General features: G+C 38.9%; 1 protein-coding gene across 1 annotated transcript in view; it reads left to right on the forward strand.

Annotated features, from left to right (window-relative positions):
- Nucleotides 1–1161: 1161 nt before the first annotated feature.
- cd81a (CD81 molecule a) overlaps nucleotides 1162–21717 on the forward strand; it is a 30436-nt gene continuing 9880 nt past the window's right edge. The window contains exons 1-4 of the mRNA XM_028014407.1: nucleotides 1162–1385; nucleotides 9715–9829; nucleotides 19859–19956; nucleotides 20046–20120. Of these exons, the coding sequence (XP_027870208.1) occupies nucleotides 1320–1385; nucleotides 9715–9829; nucleotides 19859–19956; nucleotides 20046–20120 (354 nt within the window). The 5' untranslated portion in view covers nucleotides 1162–1319. The remainder of the gene's footprint in view (nucleotides 1386–9714; nucleotides 9830–19858; nucleotides 19957–20045; nucleotides 20121–21717) is intronic.

Raw genomic sequence — 21717 nt, forward strand, 5'->3', positions numbered from 1 at the left:
TTCGCAGCCGAGTGTGAAGCGGCCGGGATGGGGATAAGTGCCTCCAAATCCGAGGCCATGGTCTTGAGCCGGAAAAGGGTAGAGTGCCTTCTCCGGGTCAGGGGGGGTGTCCTGCCCCAAGTGGAGGAGTTTAAGTATCTCGGGATCTTGTTCACGAATGGGGGAAGAAGGGAGCGGGAGATCGACAGGCGGATTGGCGCAGCGTCTGCTGTCAAGCGGGCGCTGTACAGGTCCGTCGTGGTGAAGAGAGAGCTGAGCCAAAAAACGAAGCTCTCAATTTACCGGTCGATCTACGTTCCCACCCTCATCTATGGTCATGAGCTTTGGGTCATGACCGAAAGAACGAGATCGCGGATACAAGCGGCCGAAATGGGTTTTCTCCGTAGGGTGGCTGGGCTCTCCCTTAGAGATAGGGTGAGAAGCTCAGTCATCCGGGAGGGACTCAGAGTAGAGCCGCTGCTCCTTCACATCGAGAGGAGCCAGTTGAGGTGGCTTGGGCATCTGGTCAGGATGCCTCCTGGACGCCTCCCTGGTGAGGTGTTCCGGGCACGTCCCACCGGGAGGAGGCCCCGGGGAAGACCCAGGACACGCTGGAGAGACTATGTCTCTCGGCTGGCCTGGGAACGCCTCGGGATTCCCCCGGAAGAGCTGGAAGAAGTGGCCGGGGAGAGGGAAGTCTGGGCCTCCCTTCTGAAGCTGCTACCCCCGCGACCCGACCTCGGATAAGCGGAGGAAGATGGATGGATGGATGGATGGAGAACATAGAGCTCTCTGCACAGAGAGAGAGGATATCATAAATTGAACAAAACATTTAAACTAGAACTCAAAATGTTAAATGATTTCTCAGATTGGTAAAAGATAGTTTTTCCACCTGAAGCTCCTTTGAAAGTTAAGCAGGCGCAAGTAGTACTATCTCTCACATGTTTAGTAGATATCGGCAACCTAAGTGCAGTACACATCTAGCCATGTGCAAACACTTTTGGCACCTTTGGAACGCCATAGCTAATGTAATCAGAGATTAGGATTGATACAAAACAAATATTGCTCTCTTTAAATGGGCTTCTCTCCGCAGCGTCTCAGCGTCCTTTGCTATGATTGGGGTGGGTGGGACTTTTCCTGCCACAGTAAACGGATTACAGGGAGGCGAGGCCGAGCCTGTGAAGGAGGGAGGAGGGAGGAGGAGCTGGGTGTTGCCTCTCCTCCCTCCACAAGCTCTGGAAGTCAAGTCTGGGGTTCCCAGTTGAGCTCTAGCCCGTTATTTGCCCGCACTTCCACGTTTCTGCTACTCCGCTGCCAGTTACCTGCATTATCGGACCACCATGGGAGTCGAAGGCTGCACCAAATTCATGAAATACCTGCTGTTTTTCTTAAATTTCATCTTCTGGGTAGGTAAAACCTGCTTAACAGACACGTTGTTGCGCAGGGCCGCCGCGTCTGCTTTGCCAGGTTTGTTTAGGCTGCGAGTCCGTTAGAGATCAAAATCGACGCTGGTCCATATTTCAATGTGCCTCTACGGCTCGCCATTTTTTTTCATTCTAAGCTACGCGTTTTTATTTTGCACGTTTATTGATTTATCTGTGTTTCAGTTCTAGGCCAGCGTTGTTTATATAGTGTAAACGCATTCCATTGGTTGGTTTGATGAACCTAACGGGGCATTTTCATCAGGACTGCGGGACAGCTTTAATCAAGCAGGACTGGGATGGGGGAGAATAAGGGGCATGGGGGGCTTCACCCCTGATTTTCTATCAGTTCTAAATTGTCTCCAGTAAATGTCGTCTGTAGATCCGCAGTACGAGCACAAACCCCCATATTTTGTTTCATTTGCTCCCTTGTGAAAGTTTAAAACCTTTTCCGGCCCACTATGTAAGATTTGCAGGTTTTCTGGGGTTTAGATCCTGTTGGTTCTGGAGAAAAGCTTTGTTTGGATTCCATCCTCCACCCAACTTGTGTGTGTGTGTGTGTAGGCGTGTGTGCGCGCGAAGGGGGATGACATGGTGGTTTCCATTTGGTGAGTCAAAACTCTGTGCTGGGTAAATGAATCATGGAAACATCTTTTTTTCACCCGTCTCCTAACTCCCTATGAGTTTGTACTTAAACATCGCCATTTTGAGCTTAGTTTTGAACTTTGCTTCCCCTTTTATTCTCTTAATTGTATTCAATTTCTCAGTCTAAAATTTGGACACCTGATTGTGAAAATAGCTATTGTTAAGAAAATAACCTATTGCACATGAAGTCAATTTCTGGCATTAGGTCAAGACACTTTTTAAGAACACAAAAAATACAAGCAGTTTAGACTTGTTAGTTTTTCAGTTCAGTCAAGCATCTCTCTGTAAACAGTGCAGATAGTGGTGCGGAAAAATTACTGCCTTCATATTTAACCAGGACAAAGTCTTGATATACGTAGAAGGCAACTCAGTTTACAGTAAACACAAATAATAGGATGAGGTTTATTTTTTATGAATTATTTTTACATTACCAACCTATTACATATTTTAGGTGCTATAGTTATAGCCTAGTAAATGGTAAACACATCAAACATATATGACAGGCGGATGAGGGGTTTACCACTTTTCACCTGACATACAGAATTGGGAGCATTACCATCACTTTATGGAGCTTGCCAACTTGGATCAAACAACATTGAGAGCTTCTGAGGTGACTACAGAACATCATCTGTGTCTCGTGAACATTGCTCATTTCTTCAAACAGCAGTCAGCAGCAGAAACTGCCTGTAACACACCCCACAACGTTGCTTTCTCATACTGAATTTTGAAGTACAAGTTCTGTCCAAATCGAATATTTACGTACCAGTACACTATGTTCACACAGCAGGTAAATGAAACCCAAATCAGATTTTTCTCACCCATATCGCTCATATCCAACGTTTTCACGGCAGTCTGAAAGGCCCAATTCCGATCTTTTAACCTCTCAAAAATAAAAACAAATCTGATTGGTGCCACTTCCATATGAATCCGATAGTTATTAAAGCATCTGCAGTCTGTACTGTCATTTTATGTGACTCTTACGTCATTGTTATGATGCATGTGTCATAATTCTGCACCAGTTCTTGTTCTTTCTTTTTATTAGCTTCCTTTGAGTTATGATGCTGTGACGATACTGCCGGCTTCCATCGCTGAATAAACTTTAAAATTGATCCATCAACGACTCCATACACTGTTATGTCTGTAAGAAGTGCGCTGTTGTGTGACATCAACGTTCTTTCTCTGTGCAGGCGGGTTGCTTTAGTGTCGTAAACTATTCACACAGAAATCTGATTGCGGTCGCATTTACATATTAGATCACGAAAAAAACCCTGAAAATTAGCAAAATATTGGAATTGAGCGTCGCCAACTGCTCTGTGAACAAAGCGGAACTGATCTACATATGCAATAAATTGTATCCAAATCGGTCTATTGCTTTACAGTAAATATTTTTTACAATGCACAAGGAGCTAATGAATGCGTGTGAAAGTGTCTTGTGAATTCTAGCCACGGACTAACATGAGATTGTCACCTTTACCTAGACTAAAAACACAACTGTTTTCACCTATCATAACATTAACACAGCTATTGAAAGGAGACATCTGATTTGATCGAATTGGTTTTGAAAACCAGCAACAGTTAATACTGTAACTGTAATTTTTAAATAGAATTATCTACTTGAGACTGATATGTTTCCACCTATCGGTTTTGTTTTCTGCAACTGGAAATATTTCCAAAAGCCAAGTTTCTAAAGAGAGCTCGTTATCTGAAGTTCAAATGCTTGGCGCCTTGCTCCAACACAGAAATATTAATGCTTAATATGATAACTACACACATGAAAACCGGCTTTTGTTGAGATTTGCATAGCCAAATGATGCCTCACACCTTCAGCTACATATATAGAATAGGAATCACATGCAACCCTCCAGTTCAGTGCGGCAGTGCGACAACACCTGATGTACATACAAGTAACAAAGAACTCTGAAAAGTTACAGAAAGAAGTCTGAGTCTGACAACAAACGCTTCTTAGACTTTCCGACGTCATTGGAAAGTCTTTTTCTTTGAAATTCTTCTGACGTAATATGTAAAAAAGGATCATTTTATGCTTAGACGGAACTTAATGTGCATCTGTTGTTCTTTACAAAAAACTGAATTGATAAGAGCGTAAAGTAAAGTGATTTTATAGGGCATGGTGGTGCTTAGTTGGACTGAGGGTTTGTGTGGTCTTGTAGGAGACTTACGGGAACAGCAAACAGGATCCCAACCCCCAGCATGCTCAACATTCTAGATCCCACTTCTGCAGCTGGCAGAAATAGACCGTGGTGGGGGAGTCGGTGGGGAAACATAGGCTCTGCTTTCCGACAATTATAGAAATGTAAAGAAATGACCTTTTTGTTTCCGTTTTCACTGCTCCTCATTCAACAAAGTTTTCTTTCTTGAATTCTCATATGTGAGAACACTAAAAAGTATTTCTCCTTTTTCTGCTACAACGTTTTCGAACACAGTCTTAGTATTCATGGATTCTATGGAAACACACGCCGCCATATCTAGACCACATCTGTCCTGTGGTGTTTTCAGTGTTAAACAACAATTCCCTGCAGCATAAAAGGCGTGGCTGAGGAAGAAGAGGCTCTGGGTAGTGGACTGGCCTGCCTGCAGTTGAGTTGTGTCTCCTCTGGGGAATGTGAGGAGAATGTTTGAAATCACAAACAGACTCGGACAAAAGGAAATCTAAATGATCTGGTATCCCTGAGCATTCAGTGATTATTTAGTGGGAAAATATATTTATTGGAGCTCTTTAGATGCAAACAGAAGGAAAGATTTTTTTTCACACATTTGGAGTTATACATCGCATAAAAACAATACTTTTCCTTTTTATATTTAAAAATACAACTGCAGGGGAATAGCACTGGAGAAAAAAAACATTGTTCATGTGTTTAGATCATTAAACGTAGATTTATGTCTTCCTTTTTAGGTGCAATCAATTTGAACTGGTAAAATGGCCTTAGTGTTAACTGTGCCAATAACTGCAAAAGTATTCTACAGTCAGATCTAATTACAGAATTGTCACCTGTTCAGCTCAGTGTAAGTTCAGAAACCAAATGGCCGTTGGTTCAGTGGACTCAGGCGAGTCTTCAGGATCACATAAATCTTGTCCCAGGATCTCGTAGGCACCCTTGCATCTGTTGGTGTCAAAGGTGCTGAATTATGAAGGCTGAATAAGTTTGATGTGTTTGGAAAATGTATCAGGAAGAAGTTCTAAATATTTGAGTCATAAAGTCGCAAAGTGGTTTATGAAAAGGAATCCATGACCAGGAAGCACATTCATGCTGAAAACTCTTCTTTTTAGATATTTTGGAACGCTTTCATACCGCTGCCAAAGCATGTTTGTTTCATTTATTTTGATCTGGCACATCCTAGCTTTAGTTCGCCATGTTATCCAAACACACCTTTCTTTTCCTGGTTAAAAGTTATTTATTCATTTCTCTCCAGTTTACTGAAAAATAAAACGAACGTGGAGCTACAAGCTCCTAAGTTGCATTTTGCAACTTGGAAAGCAAAAAGTGGCATAAAATATATTCTTGTCACAAGAAGTTCTTCTGTGTGCATATTGGGTTTCTATAAGACTGCCAGCACTTCTTTTATTGTCAGAGACAGTTAACTACATGTTACTCTAGCTTCAATCTCACACTAAAAGTTCACATAAAGCCAGTAAAGCTTTATTTCAGGCTGCCCACCTTTTATATTCAGGACAAGAAAGCGTTTTCTCTGGGATGTCTTAAACAGCAGGTATGGTCATTGTAACCTCAAATGAGAATGACCTTGATGTGATCCCTGCTCTTTCAAATGTTCAACTGGGAGCCAGCATGATGGTTAGAGTTTGGAAATGATCTGATTAGGTTCAGATGGTTCAGAAATGTTGCTTCTGGTTAATGCTAGCATGCCAGCAGATGTTTTCCCACCTGATAATCTGGTAAAACCGGTTAGGTTAGAACATTTGTTACATTTTCAGCTGCTGTGGTCGGCTTTCACACTGCACTGTGTCAGATGAACCAAACCTTTTGAAACAACACAAAAACCTCTGAAGACTCTGAGCTCAACTTCCTTCTTCACAAGGTGTAAATAATAATGGACTGGCGTCAGATTTTGGCAGCTCTAACATTTCACTTTTGTCTTTGGTAAAAGACCACGACCCATTTCTACCCCTACCACTAGATTCATGTGTTTATTTTGGTCATGCTGCACCAGAGTACACTTCAACCGAATCCAGACCGGATTTTGTAGGCGGCTCAGAGTTTGCTTTAATGATCGGCATCAGAGTACGATTACGCATTCACGTCCCCAAATGAACTGGACTTTCTAGGCAGACGGACTGGAGTTTGATTAAAGCGGACTAAACAGGGCTGGTGTGAAGGCACTTTCATTTCCTTAAAAAAATGTTAAGAAAGGAAAACTATGTGCAAAGTAATCTAAGAAAAAACAAATGCCTGAACATTTGCAGGCATTTGAAGAAATGCCTGCAAATGCAATTTATGCAAAAGTTAAGTCTGACTTTTACAAGCTGAACCAGTACTTCTCAAATAGTGTGTAGAGCAAAAGGCAGGAGGACTTCTGAGTGTTAAGAGCTCTGCTTCAGCTTTGATGAAATGGATTGTTTTAAATTTTTATTTTATTTTATGATATATAGATTTTAAAATAAATGTAAATAAATAAATTGTACTTATCCACCAAAAAAAATAATAAATCCAGACCCTGCAAAAATGTCCACCAAAGGAGAGTCTAGCAACAATTTACTGTTAGTTGGGAACAAAGACAGTAATCCCTTACATGCTAGTCCTCAGCTGAAGAGCAGCAGCCTCTTCAGCTGATCCGTTTAGTTTTTTGTGATGTTTCTTTCTAGTAACCATCAGTACGTCTGCTACAGCACATTACAACAAAATAGAGAGAATCACAGCGCTGCGGCTGGCCTTCTGAGAATACATAAACTGTGGTGAAATCCCTTTTTATCTTTGAACAGAGTGATTTTAGAAATCATCTACAACAGCAGTAAGATATTGTGCTGCTTTCTTGTGTTGAAAGTCGTCTATGAGGACCGGAGGAATGAAAGCAAATGCCTCGACTTCCAAAGCGGTCGCTCAAACACACCATTAAAAGATCATGGCCCAGCCCTGAGTCGAACTGTGGTAGCTGTTTCTCTGAGGGGTGTGTGTGTGTGTTGAACTTTCGCAGTAACGCTGTTTATTTGGTTGCTAGGCAGTAACTTGCAGGAGCCCTGGAATGGACCTGACTAACAGAGATGGAGGACAGGGAGGGGATTTCTGTTTTGGTTGAACTCTGTTCTCAGAAGCAGCAGTTGGCTCGCCTAAAAAAAAAAGGAGCGATTCTGCTCTACGCTTTTCTCATCCTTCCAAACAGACTAAACTCATTCTTGTCTGCATCTGTCTTCACTTCACTGGAAAGGGACAGCTGGGAGATGTTCCACAGCTTTTATTTGTTTCACAGATTACAAGGTATCCACAAGTTTTGATGCTGTCTCAGAAGAAATCCTTTAGCCTAAAAAGAATCCAAAGCTTCTATTTTCCTCCAGCATGTAGTTAGAAAGTGTTAACAGTAAAAGCATTATTGATAACTTTCATGTTTGTCTCAATCTCAGTAACCCTCTGGTGTGTCATAATGTTTGTTCTAAGTGTTTCTTCAGTTGTTTTCCTGAAAAAGAAAAGGATAGATTTAATGATTTAGATTTTTTATAAAAATGAGTCTGAAAATCAAGACATCAAAAAATATTTACAGAAAATTCCTCTACATACATTTTCATCAGTTCATTTACTTGTTCTCTTTTTTCTAAACACAAATAGTTGAAATTAAAGCTGCAAAACATATCACTGTTGTCATAGCAGTATTAACATAGCAGAGTCCTACTTGTACAACAATAATTATTGGGTAATTATATAAATAAATTCATGCTTATGTCTTTATGTCTGGTGATTGTTTTGAAGAAGTTCTGGTGATGTCATTTACAAATTAGCTGCAGTAGGGTTTGCAGCTAACAATTAGTTTAGTAAACAATTACAAACCATACATAAAAGCAATTAGTTGTGTTTATATAAAAATAAGTTATTATTACTGTACAGAGGGAGTATGTTTTCCTGTAAAACGGTGTTGTTAAAATGGAATTAATTCCTAATTTCATTACATACATTATGTGAAGCAGAAAGACATGAATATTGTAGTCCTACATATTCTCTAGTTCTGGGGATTTTAAACATTGACATCTACTGACAACCAAAGAAATGCTATGTTAACATAGCATTTCTTTGGTTGTCATTAGTAGATTAATTGATACATTTTTGCAATAACCAAACAATAATTGGTTAGCAAAAGGTGCTCAGTACGAGGTTTAGTTATTTTCAGAATGTGAACCAGGTGAAACTTGGGCAGATCTGGGTAGAACAGATTAACAGGCCTTTCACTGAGTCTGTTTACTCCAGGTAACTACTAATTGATTATTGAATCAGTGGACAGTTATTTCAATCATCTCAGTCCTGGTTTGCATTGGATACTAAAGAAACTCATCAATGGTTTATGGCAAAAATGATAGACATCTTGTTATGTAGGTGGTGTCGTATGGCCAGGAGCTGAAGAGACGTGTAGCTAAACAGAGAACCATGCGTCTAATGCATTGTGCTTTAATGTGGAAGTCAGGGTGGCAGCTGTTGGCCAGGTGCTGCTAATGTTTGACGTGATTAATTCTTTATCTGGAAAGATAATTTGTTTTTGATTTAGTATCAGTCACTTATCTTATTAATGGAATGAACTCTAAACAGTGAGTGGGGGAAACCTGTCTATTGTGGGCAGAGAGCCTTCAGAACAATTATTTCTTTATCATTTTAATTTTCTGCAAAAGAAAGTCATGAATAGGATTCCAATGCACAGATTTTTTTCCCCATTATATAATTAACAAATCAGCATTTCCATAGTGACAGGAGAACACACTTTGCTATGCCATAACATGTGAAGCAGCACAGGAATCTATTGCCTTAGCAAATGTAGTTCAGAAAGAGCTTCCTAAGGAACAGGTACATGAGGCTGGATGCTTCACTGATGCTCAGAGATAAACAGAGGCCTGTTGCTCTGTAGTGACCACTGACAGCATGGCACTAAAACGAACAACATTCTGCCAGCAGCATTTTAAAGACAGGAAGCCACTACCTTGTTGCAGAATATTTGATAAAATCAGACATCTGGATTTAAAAACTTTCTTCTTGCTGTTTTCTTTCAAATAAAAGTTTATGTGTTGCTGTCTGAAAGACAAAATTTGAGAGTTCTGGTGCAGTTTTGGTCAAATCCTAACTGTTAGGTTAATGTAGTTTCAATCTTAGCATTCACCCACTCAGCACAGTCGTTGTTACTTTACATTAAAGTGGAGATTCCCATGACACTTTGATGGCTTGTTGCAAAATACAATGTATAACTATCCACATATTTCCTTGTCATTTCCTTTTAATTAGGACACATTGGACATAATATTTTTATTTGACCGTGAAGAACCTTTAAGATGCTTAGGTTTTGTCTGATTGGACTGGGGGGGGGGGGGGTTGACTCAACATCAAGATCTTTGTCTTCGTTTTGTTAAATTCTGTACATTTCAGTAATGTCAAGGTTGTCCAGAAATGTTCCTAACCTGAAGTCCCCTGACTGAATCTTACTAAGATGTTTGTGTTGTATGTTGTAGCTTGCTGGAGGTGTGATCCTGGGCGTGGCCCTTTGGTTGAGACATGACCAAACGATCAGCAACCTGATGTCGCTTGAAGTGGACGGAGCCCATGCCCCCACCTCCTTCTACACATGTATGTATCCCATCTTCATGTCTGACCTGTTCTGTTCCTGTTCCTGTCCTCACAACAGGCCGCGCTCACTAAACACTGCTGTAGGTTTCAGTGCATTGCAGTAGAGATTATAGGAGAGCTTTTGATTCATTAAACTGTACTGACCAGTCCCAGTGTCCAGAAATCCAGGTGTTGAAGAGTATAGTGGCTTACAGACCATGCCTCTATTTATTCTAGAGATGTACTGATGCAATATTGATATCTGTATCAGTCCCAATATTATAAACAATTCTAGATCAGGTATTGGTGACAATATGCCTGATCCATATGGGCAGATCTATTCAGTCTAATTCCATGTTCTGTGCTCTCAGTGACATCATTCTTTATTTTTGTTACATTATATTTAGAATTCCTAATTGCACTTTCTGAACCATTTGAAAGACAGTTTGTTGCATTTTATTTTTATTATTAGTAACCAAATCAGCTGAATGTTTCTTTATTATTAATTATTACATTGGTTGTAATACTGCTTAATGCACTGACTGAACTTAAAGTTGTGTTTTTTTACATGTGTGACTAAATTTATTTTAAGTCACATGTATTTAAGTGTGTCATACTAGTGCAGAGTTATCAAATAAATTTGTGATTCAGTACATTTATATCTGTGTTTTAAAAAAAGAAACATTTTAAGTCAGTTCAAATGTTGAATTGCCTGTATTTCTGTATCGGATTGGTATCAACCAATACTAACCCTCAGATATCAGTATTGGTATCGGAAGTGAAAAAGTGGATTGGTGCTGCCCTAACTTCTCATAGGTTCCTGGGCAGCACCCACAGAATTTGCTACATGAATTAGAGCTGCAGTTGGTGAACTTTTACAAAAAATATGTTCTTCACATATTTGTTAAAGTTGTAGTTGTGTTCTGACAGTATAACAAGAACCAGATAATCAGTGAAAAAATCCAGCCTCCTCCTTGTGGCGCTGCTAAAATCAGTAACTGATATTGCAAATACACTGCTCTGTCAGAAACAACCAATCAGAGCCAGGAGAAGGGTCTTAACACTCTCCATCATGCTCATGTATGGAATAAAAGGACTGAATTTATATAACACCTTTCCAGTCATACCAACCATTTAAAGAGCTTGGGTGAACCACATTCACCCATGTGTGCTCACATTTCTACACTGATAAGATCTGTAGGAAACTTAGTGCCTTACCAAGGGCTACATCAACATATGAGAGAAGAATAGAACCTACAACCTCCTGACTTCAAGATGACTATTCTGCCCACTGAGCAATAAGCATCCAAACCCCAAACAGAAAATGTGTTGAGGCCGAAAGCCTGGAAAGAATGATGGTTTCTCCTGAGTCACTCCGGTTAAAACCCTGGATGTAGGACTGGGGCGTAGTTTGACAGTGTTGAGGAGAATGTTTTCCTGGCCCTCTCTTACCACTCAGTACCAGTTTGTTCTGGTTTCCATGTCCTTGCCTTTTGCATCCCACCACTTAGTGGCTTCAGATTCCAATCTTACTTCCAGCACTGTATTAAAGTAAAATGCATCTTAAGCTAATTTCTCGACCATGAGGCTCAGAGTTTAGTGGCCTCTCTCTCTCACTAGATTTGCCTTCTTAGCTTAAAGTGTGGCCAGGAAGTGGAACTTTAATGCGCCGTGGACAAATGAGACATTGTGAGATGCAATGACACAAACATGAAGCTGATTTTTAAAGGAATGTTTCCAGCATCATGTGGAGCTAAGGCTTCAGAGATCTGATCTGGGTGAGTGTATCTTCCATGGCCTCGCCCACATCATCAGCTACTTGTGACCAGGACTAACAGTGGACCTGCTGAATCTGTTTGGAGTTCAGCTCGCCCAAATTAAGTTAGCCTGCCTGCCATTTCCTCCCATCTCCATCAGCATCTGTGAGTCAGTGCCTAGAGATGAGGAAGAGAAAAGAGATGAAAGTTAGAAAGGAACATTTAGGATGATGGGTTTGTGAAAAGAAGTGTTGCTGTTCAGTCTGCATGTTTGGCTGTTCTTTAAGGTGGCATAGCTGTGGCTGTTTGTAAGAGCCACAGCTATGCCACTTTGTGATTTTCCCTCAGTGATTACATCCTGCCCATTACATAAAGCCTGGAACTCTTTCCTAAGACAAGGAGAAAAAAAGTCATCAGTATAGGAAAAAAAATTCCCACTCTCTTTCTCTTCCACTCCTCCCCTTGCCCCTTTCCCCACCAGCCCCCCTCTTTTCACAGAGTTCCCTTTTCTTTTCACCACCCTATTTCTCTACGCTGTAGCTCCACCCACATCTCCCCGTCTGGTTGTGGTTAGTGTTAAAGTCGCTTTATGTCTCTTCATTTTTCCTTAATCCCTCCCACCTTCTCTTTTTCCTCCATCTGTTTTTCTCCTTTTGTCTCTCAGAACCCCCACACACTGAAAAAACCCTCAACATAAACAAAACATGACGACCCCTCCCCCTGAACTAATAAATATACACATACTTTCATAACTCGTGCTTTGAGTGCTTTCATGAACAGCAGAACTGCACCAAGCAGCGCTTACATAACCAGAAGTTTCTCAACTTGTTAATAACTGGAACTAAGGTTTAAATCTGATTTGGGACATTCCTCAGCATTCATTACCACATTCCTATTTAGTCATTTTCCTGCTAAATTACATGCGTTTCCTCATCAGCTGATAAAAGCACTTTCATACAAGTTGCATAATCCCTTTAGGCTTTGTGTCACAAAGAGTATCTGACACCAGAATTATGTTTGGGATTAAATACATTTTTCTTTGTTTTTAAATCTGACTTTGTACCTAAGATGACCTGATCATAGGTGCCTGAACAATGGAGCAAGTTGAGCAGGAACAACACAGATTTTTAAAGGGGGAGTGCAAACTTCTGTTTTTCTCCACTATTTTTTGAACCAAGGAAATCTGATCAGTCCTGTGATGTTGGGCAGATTTACAAAGTCTTTGTTAATTCTGGTTTTAAACTACCAATCAAAAAATAATTCTTAGACATTTTTTTTCTCCTCCTTCATACCAGAGTAGATTTAATCCAGCTTTCCCCCATTGATTCAGTGGGTTGAGTTAGGTCATCGTGTTGCTGGGCAACCCAGTGGTCCAAGGGTTTACACAGTTATTTTGGTCTACTTTGATATAACTGTCTTTCATTATTCATGTTTTAGGGTGGACACCACACAAAACAAATCACTGAAATCAAGAAATTTGTATGTTCACAAACCAAACAAAGGTTCCATAAATCATAAGTTGAAATTCAAGAAATTTGTGATAGGTGAAGAATAATTCAGTTCAGGTTTGTCTTTAGCTTTCTAGATTTAGAGTTGATCAAAGAGAAAAGAGAAGTATGTTGAAATTCCTGGTCCACCAATTATTGTTTTAAACCATTGTGAAATTGTAGATGATGATGTCAAGCCCTCCACACTTGTGCAAACCTGTAGAGATTTTGTTAGATGTGTAAAACGCCTGAGAACTCAGGGTGTGCCCAGAGAAAGACAAGATGAAATAAAACAAGGCTTGACTAATCAGCTTCATATGGAAAATGTTGATAATTCTGCTGTTGTCAGCCCTGTTGAGTGACAATAGTAGAACTTCAGGATGTTGCCAAAACATGACTCCGTTTGACTCACTTCCGCAGTGACTGAGAAAGTTATTACCACTACCATTGCACAAGTTGAATTAAACTTCCTGTCTTCTCCCAAATTATACAGGTCCTACGAAACCAACATGAGTCAGCAAAACATGTGCAAGGAAGTCCCACAGACACATCCGGTCTGGAGAAAATGTACATTACCGTAGCAGCTTATAGGAATACCAGAAATAGCTATACGACATTTGTCACTGAACTGTTAATGTTTAATATCTGTTTAATATATAATAATGTGGTTTTAATTATTTATTGTCAATCAGGCAGCGCATAATGAGCTGTGTCTCCCTGGTCTGTAGACAAGGTTTTATATGTGGTCTTAAAAAGTCTTAAGCTTAGTGGCTTAGTGATCCCAATTTTTTTCCTTAATAAGTGCTACATACGTCAAGGTCTCCCATAATTGGTCATAAATTAGATGTGTGTTAAACTTGTATTTGTCATGCATTTTTCAGCCTGCTACCTTGTTCTATTATCCACTATTAAGATGTGCTGTGTGTACTGATTGGCCAGTTTCTGCCCACCCTTCTGTTCTGTTGTGATTTAGCAATTTTCCAATAATTATTGGTCAGTTGAATGAAAATCATCTCATACTGTAATTTACATTAAGATCAAGTTTGAAACAGTCTTTGAAAGTGTGAGATTCAGTGTGATTATTTCCCACTGTGACCTTAAATCCCCTGAAATTATGGAACATACTAAACATGCATTATTTGAAATCCAGGAGGCATGTGTGACAGAGGCCAGATCTCAAATGTTCCATCTTTGTTGCTAATTGCTGTAATAACTCACTTACCAAGCCTTCATGCTTGCTTGTAAAATTGCTAAGCTACATCTAAGTTTTCCAGGCAGCAATAACAAGCTAGCTCCAGAGAAGTGGAGTTTCCTTTCTGCCCTAATGTGAAGCATGCATCTTTTCTTTTTTCTTTTTTTTTTTTTTTTGCTTTTTCCAAACATCTGAGGCGATTCTCGTTTGTGAGGCGCTTCTGGTTTAATTTAGTTTTTTTTTTTTTTTATGTAATACCTGACCCTGCTTCACTAAATGACCACAGGCCACTTTTCTGGCCTTACTGTATTGCTACAGTTCTGCTTTGTGCTATTAGCAAAACAACAGTCGATCTGATTCATTCAACACATGGATGAGAGCTGTGCCATGTTTCCTTCTTCAACTTCTCTGTGCTGTAATGACATCTCAAATGACTGCTATAATAAGTGCAGTATCAAGTTGTAGCTACACTTACTCAAACTTTGAGTTCACACTAGGCATGCAAACATTATGCAAACTGAACTGAATAATGTCTTTCTGTTGTAGATGTCCACACCTTTTTCCTACTACTGTACCAAAGATACTAAGGCTCACAGAAAGTATTGGAAGGAGACTGGAAGAAATAAATATTAACTGCAACTTGCAGGAATGAACTCGCTGTCAAACTAATAGATATGATTCTTGGATTGGATAGGCATTTCCTTTCTGACATGTCTGTCTGCTAATGTCCCTAATCTCTGGGACATATTGGAGAATTTATGAGGATTGTTTTCTTTAATGGCAACCGAATAATGTGCATAGCCTACAGTACAATTTGGAAGCTGTGACTATACAACAACTTGCTAATACTCTGGGATGGATCGAAAGACTCTGTCTGCTTACATACCACACGTTTGATATTTCAGGAGAACATTTAACAAGCAAGTTAATAAAGTCTCAGCCAACACAGATGCCTAAAAAAGTCTTTATAAAGAATTGAACCATCCATGAATCATTACCAAAGTGATACTGCACAGAAAACTTGCTAAGTTCTCTGTCTGGGGTGCTAGGGCAGTTATCCAGGGGCCTTCCTTGTTTTTGAGTTGAAAATTTTTAAAATTGATAGGAAATTTCAAAATATCACTTGGTAATTATGTTTTATTAGAAGATACATAGTGTTGCATAAAACAAGTGAAAGAGATTAAGGCCTGACGACTTTAAACATAACATGAAATCCTGATTGAAAGAAGTGGAGATCATATGTAAGGGTGGAGCAGGATGTGGAGGAGTTATGACTCTGAGCCATCAGACAATGTATGACACGGCATTGTTGGAGAAAAGAACTTTCTAAAAACACAGATAGAACCAGTGTACTTGGTGTCCGTCATTATAGTTTTACATAGTTGTGCTGTCTTATTGTTAAGAAGCTATAGCAAAACAGGGAAAAGGAAACTGCTCCGAGGAAAACTTGCATTGTATTTGTGCACAATAGCTGGATGGCTTAGCTGTAACCACTAATACACACTACTCCTACTGTAGCACTAATGCCAAATAAATCTTCTATTGTTCCGTTTTTTAGATTTCTTTGTCAGCTGTACATTGAATTGTCCGTTTGGGACAATTGACCTAAAACCTAAAATTAGCATGAAATAAAACATGTCAGCATTGTCATCATTGGAAACTGCCTTTATCAGTACTCAAGAGAAATTTTGGCGTCAACAGCAACAAAAAAGTTCATCAATTTTATTGTAGAGCAACAATAGATTTGGTGTGGTTATAAATAATATACATTGCTGAGGGCAATTAGAATTTTTCATTCTACCTTTATTTAACAATTTTGTGAAACAGACAATAAAATAAAATAAAAAAAAGTTTGTTAGAGGACTGCAGTCTTATGAACCTTTAGACCAGGTAACAGGCTTTTCAGTCTTTAAACTTACTGTCAATTTAGATCTCAAGTGGAATTTATTTGACAGCATCTATTGTTTCATTTAGTTTTCTCAATGTATGAGAATTTTAATCCACTTTATGTACAGCAACAGAGAGAAATCACCAGTTTTTCCACTCGTAATGCCTGATGAATAGTTGCACCTAAAGAATACAATGGAAGACAATCTGGGGAAAAAAGCATTCAAATGGATGGAATTTTTGATGGCTGAATGCCAAATGAAGGTGGTATTTGCCAAACAGTAAGTGCTGTGTCAATCTGAACGGCCGCAGTATAAAAGATGGACAGAGTACTTGCAAACCTATTGATTTAGAAATCACGTGTACTTGTCCAGCTCAGTGAGTAAAGAGGATGTGGGAGAAAGATAGGACATATACAAAGCATGGCACCAGTTAGTGGTCTGGAATTAAATTATGTCTGAGCTGACAGGCAAGAGTGATAGTGTAGGATAGATGCCATCCTCTCAGCCTGGAACAAGTGTTAGAGGAGTGTTTCCAACATGGCTGAAGAGTTGTTACTGTGGGGCATTAGGAGGCTGTGGACTCTGACAGTCTAAGCATTTAGTCATTGGTAACTTTATCAATAATTAAACCAATCATTGATTAGATTTATAGGGAAACATTTACCATACAGCATTTGGGAAATACAATAACAATCAAATATTTACGTACACTTTATGAAAACACAGATCACTTTTAGTTTTGATCAGGCAGACTATGTGGCAATAAATCTGCACTGTACAAAATCCCAGGAAGTGATGCAATATGCCTTGCCCAATCAAGTAGAAAAATAAACATAAATCAAGTAAATATAAAAAAAATAGTATTAACTGCTAATATGCAGGAATACTCTAAACATGTTCATACCTTAAAATTATGTACTGATTTTTAGTCATAATTTCAAACATCAAACATAATTTTACTTCCTTTCTTGATTTATTTGGTGACTTTCTTCTATTTTTGCCTTTTTCTCTTTTCCTACATTGATAAGTATTCATACTGCCTGAATTTTGCATTATTTTTAAATGACAAACAAATGTCTTTTAAGCACTATAATTGTATGTGATAGATCAACACAAAGTAATCCATAATTATATAGGAAGAAAAATATTTCCTTACTTGCAATATATTTTACAAACTGAAATCTGAAGTGGGTTGGCATACATTTGTAATCTGCCCCTTTTTTGTGCTGTCCTTAAATAAAATCCTGTACAGCCAAGTTAGTTAGTTTCATAAACCATCTAGTAAAGAGACCACTTATATGGAACTTATTCTCAAATATAAATTCAGTTTCTATTTTGTGTGTGTGTGTGTGTGTGTGTGTGTGTGTGTGTGTGTGTGTGTGTGTGTGTGTGAAAAAGCTGCAAAATCCACAAACATTATGTTAGAATCTGTCAACAGGATAACTATTAGTCCAAATATGAGATGTTGGGAAAAGAATGCCATAAGAACTCCTGTTTACAGTTTGCCACAAACCATGTGGCAGCTGATATTTTTTTTCATTTTCTTTTGCCTACTTGATGTTTAAAATTAAACAAGCAGCATTCACTACTCCTGGATTAGCATGTTATGACAGTTCCTTGCATTATGTTGTTAACCTTCAATTCAATTTCATTTTCAATAATTTGTCAATGTTGTGATAACCTAAATACCTTCGGGTGTCAGCCAACATAGGCATATTGCAAGAAGTGCAGATAGTGCACGTGCAATCTGATCAAATGCAATAATGACGATAGTAATAGTTCACCCATTCAAAATGCTTAGATGGACGGAGGGGGAAGAAGGAGTCAATGATGGTCAGCAGTCTTACAGCCTGTTGACCATCCTGGTGGATATGGCCTGTATGTTTGGAACAGGTGAAGTGCTGGTTGGTACTGGCATCTCAGGATTTTGTGTGTTTTGTGTAAATAACGGGATGTGTAGACAAAGATCTCTGGGAGGTTAGCCTCAGTTATTTTACCAGTCATTCTCACCATCCTGTGGATTGCTTACTGTTAAAGATTAGTTCAGCTGAAGAACCACACTAACGGTTTGTAGGTTACCACACTTTGAATAGCAAAGTTGTTAAAGTTAATAATAAATCTTTTAGGAAGTTTGGCTCTCTTTAGCTTCCTTAGATAGAAGGGTCACAGCTGGACCCGCCATAATGGTGATGTAGTTTTATCAATCCAGGTCAAGTCATCTGACAGCTCCAGAAACCCAAAGGTGGAAATTCTTTCTACCACCTAGTTGTTATTGTAGAGTGGTGAATGGATGGACAGGCAAAAATGTCCAATTATGTCATTTGTCTTTTTGTTGTTAAAAAATAAGTTTCTGTGAAACCGATCACCTTGTTTTCTGCAAACCTGATGATGTGATTGGATGAGTGGGAGGCAGAGCAGTTGTGTGTATAGAGTAGTGGACTGAACACACAAGCTTGATGAACCCCTATATTGGTGCATGGTGGTGGAGGTATGCTCTCTTACTTTCACACACTGGGAGTGGTTGGTTAAAGTCTAATTAAAGTTAAAGTCTTATGTCCAGTTATATAGTAGACTGTTTATCCCAGCTCCAATAGGAGTTTGTTTGGTAAGATTGTGTTAAATGCCAAACTAAAGTCAATGAACATAAATAAATGACCCTCATCAGAATATGGATTCTAAATTATTGAATAGGGCTGGGCAGCAAAACGTGGATTTTCAAAATGCTGAATTCAGATTCATGCTACATCTGTAAAATATTTCGGAAGCACAAATCAATTTGTATTGAACTTCATAAATACACCCTTTTTTGTATCATTATTATTATTGCTCAAACAAATTGAGCAAAGGACCATGTTTGGTTAAGGCTAGGAAACCTTTACCCTCAGACCTAGGGTAGCATTATTCTAGAACACAACGTAGTTTTTGTCTGTTTCTCACAGGCAGATAAGGAAATGTTCCATTCCAACAAGTAACAAATGCACCACTGATGAGATGAAGATTCTGTACATTTGACCCAGTAAAGGTTTTGATCTTTTTTTTTTTCCGTATCATTCATTTTGCTGCTGTAGGAGACACCAGCAAGATGGTGTCACTATTTATGAGACCCTTACTTTCATAGATGGTGGGTTTCACAATCTATATGTGACACATTCTTGAAATTCTGCTAATATATTGAGAGAAAAATCTGAGTGCTTTTCAAATGTCATTTTTTACATTTATATATGTATTACATATATAAAACATTTATGTAATACATATATTTATATCAGGAAGTTCTGACTGTCAGCTCAGTGTGGCGCATCACTCAGGAAAACCATTTAAAGGAGAGAGTTACCTCTTAAATACCAAGCAGACACATTTTTTCCATTCTGCTAGTCGTCCATCTAATCTTCCAAGTCAAATAAACTCTGCCCAGATCAGAACAAAGACACAAAAGTCAGTACCAGTAGTTAGATTGCGAGGGGGAAAAAACTGAACTCCAGAGCCAGTTTAATATCCTTATAAACCAATTTGTGTTGCTTTATGGAGAAGGAATAAAAAAGGGAACAACATGGGTGCAAATAAGGAGTATGACTCACTTTTTCCTGCTGAGAGAAAATCCGAGTGCTGCCCCCTGTTGTACGTCAAGTAGTACTGCCTAGATTTAACTTAGCAAACTTGTTTTGTTCAGAGCCATGTTGGAACAGCGTCAATTCACTGTGTTGTTTTTTTATCCGTCTGTCCAGGTGTCCACATTCTGATCGCAGTGGGCACTGTGATGATGGTGGTCGGTTTCCTTGGCTGCTACGGTGCCATTCAGGAGTCCCAGTGTTTATTGGGAACTGTGAGTTGATTTTATCCTGCAGTCAGTAAGTGTTCCAGCCTCATAAAGTGCCTTCTAATTGTTTTCTTTCTCTTTCCTCTCTACTGCAGTTTTTTGTCTGCCTGGTCATCCTGTTCGCCTGTGAAGTTGCTGCTGGGATCTGGGGTTACATGAACAAAGACACTGTAAGTGGAAACAGAAGTGGAGACCAAAGTCATGTGCCATGCAAAAGTATTCACACCCAGACCTTTAGCACATTTCATTACATGAAAACCACAAAATGTTTTATTTTTTTCTTAGGATTTCACATGACAGACTAAAACAAAGTTTAACATTATCGAGTAGGGAGAAGGAAAGTGATTTTTTTTTTTTTATTAATTGTTCACAAAATATATTGGAAAAGTGTATCCTGTATATTTTTAGCCCCTCTTTGTTGTGCTTTGTAGAATACAAAGTAAAATGTGACCCATGGCAGATGGCTGCTAATACTGAGCCAGGTTCTGGTTCTGCTGGAAGTTTCTTCCTGTTAGCAGGAAGTTTTTCCTCCCTTCTGTTGCTACATGCAAGCTCAGTATAAGGTGTTTCTATAAAGTCAGTGACAATACAATCTGCTGGGTTTCCTTAGAACAATTTTTAACTAATGTATGATTGGACTGAAATGACTTTTTTGTAAAGTGCTTTGAGGCGCTACATAAATAAACTGAATAGAGCAGTTAAAACAGCATCTTGTTTGGGAAATGTTTCTACCATCTTTGCACATGTGGATGCTGAAATTCGCCCTTAATTCTCTTCGATTTTACTCAAACGCAGAAAAATTATATGTAGACAGTATCAGAAAAGTTTTAAAATTGAATTAAATTGTAGAATTTGACTGGGCCTCTAATGGTTTGATTTGAACCATTCAGCTGTCCCACTGGAAGACAAACATCCATGGCCATTATCAATCTTCTGCAGCCTCTAGTAGGATTTTTTCTAGGATAGCCCATTATTTGGCTTCATTATTAAGTGAATGGTTTGGCATGAGTCGCTTTTAGAATGGAAACAAAGTAGCTTTAATTTTAGCCAGTTTATTCTCATAATATGCAGATCTAACTCAACATTCAATGGAGCTGCAGAAGAGAAACTGGACTATAATGAGTTAGTTGCCCAAATTATGAAGTAATCAATAAGAAATCCACTTCAGTAATCCAGACCGGGGTTAAAAACTATGGATAGAAAGCGAAAGCAGTCTTACTTACTTGAACATTTATACAGTTTGTAACTCTAGTTGGGACTTGGCTCTTTGCCACCAGAAGAGGACGAAGGTGAGAAGCAGAACTCAGATAGGCCTTTACCTGCATTTGTACTACAAATGTGCGCAAAACTTTGTCAATATTTGGCTAATGTTGAAACAGTTTTAGATCTTTCCACTAACAAATAAAGCTATTTAAAACCACATGTGAATAAGTTTGTTCATACATTAGTTACTAAAAACATGCCAGGCCGTCATCCTCCAACTACTTCCTGTGTTCTTCTTTGTGGTTTGCGCCAGTTGTAACATCCGGTTGTTGATTATGTGACTTTTGTGAAGCAAAAAAATTGTTTTCATAGCAGCTTTGGGAAACAAACAAATTTTGATACGGCCAAAAACCCACCTCATCCCAGCGCCAAGGATGAGGTTGGGAAACTTTTTCCTTGACAAAAAAGTTTTAGAAATTGGCAAATTTATGTTCAAAATCTCAAATTGCGCAATTATTGGACCTGCAGTAGAAAAGCAGTTAGTATGAGGAAGTTTGAGGGAGA

Source organism: Xiphophorus couchianus, chromosome 4, assembly GCF_001444195.1.
Source record: "Xiphophorus couchianus chromosome 4, X_couchianus-1.0, whole genome shotgun sequence".
Lineage (NCBI taxonomy): Eukaryota > Metazoa > Chordata > Actinopteri > Cyprinodontiformes > Poeciliidae > Xiphophorus > Xiphophorus couchianus.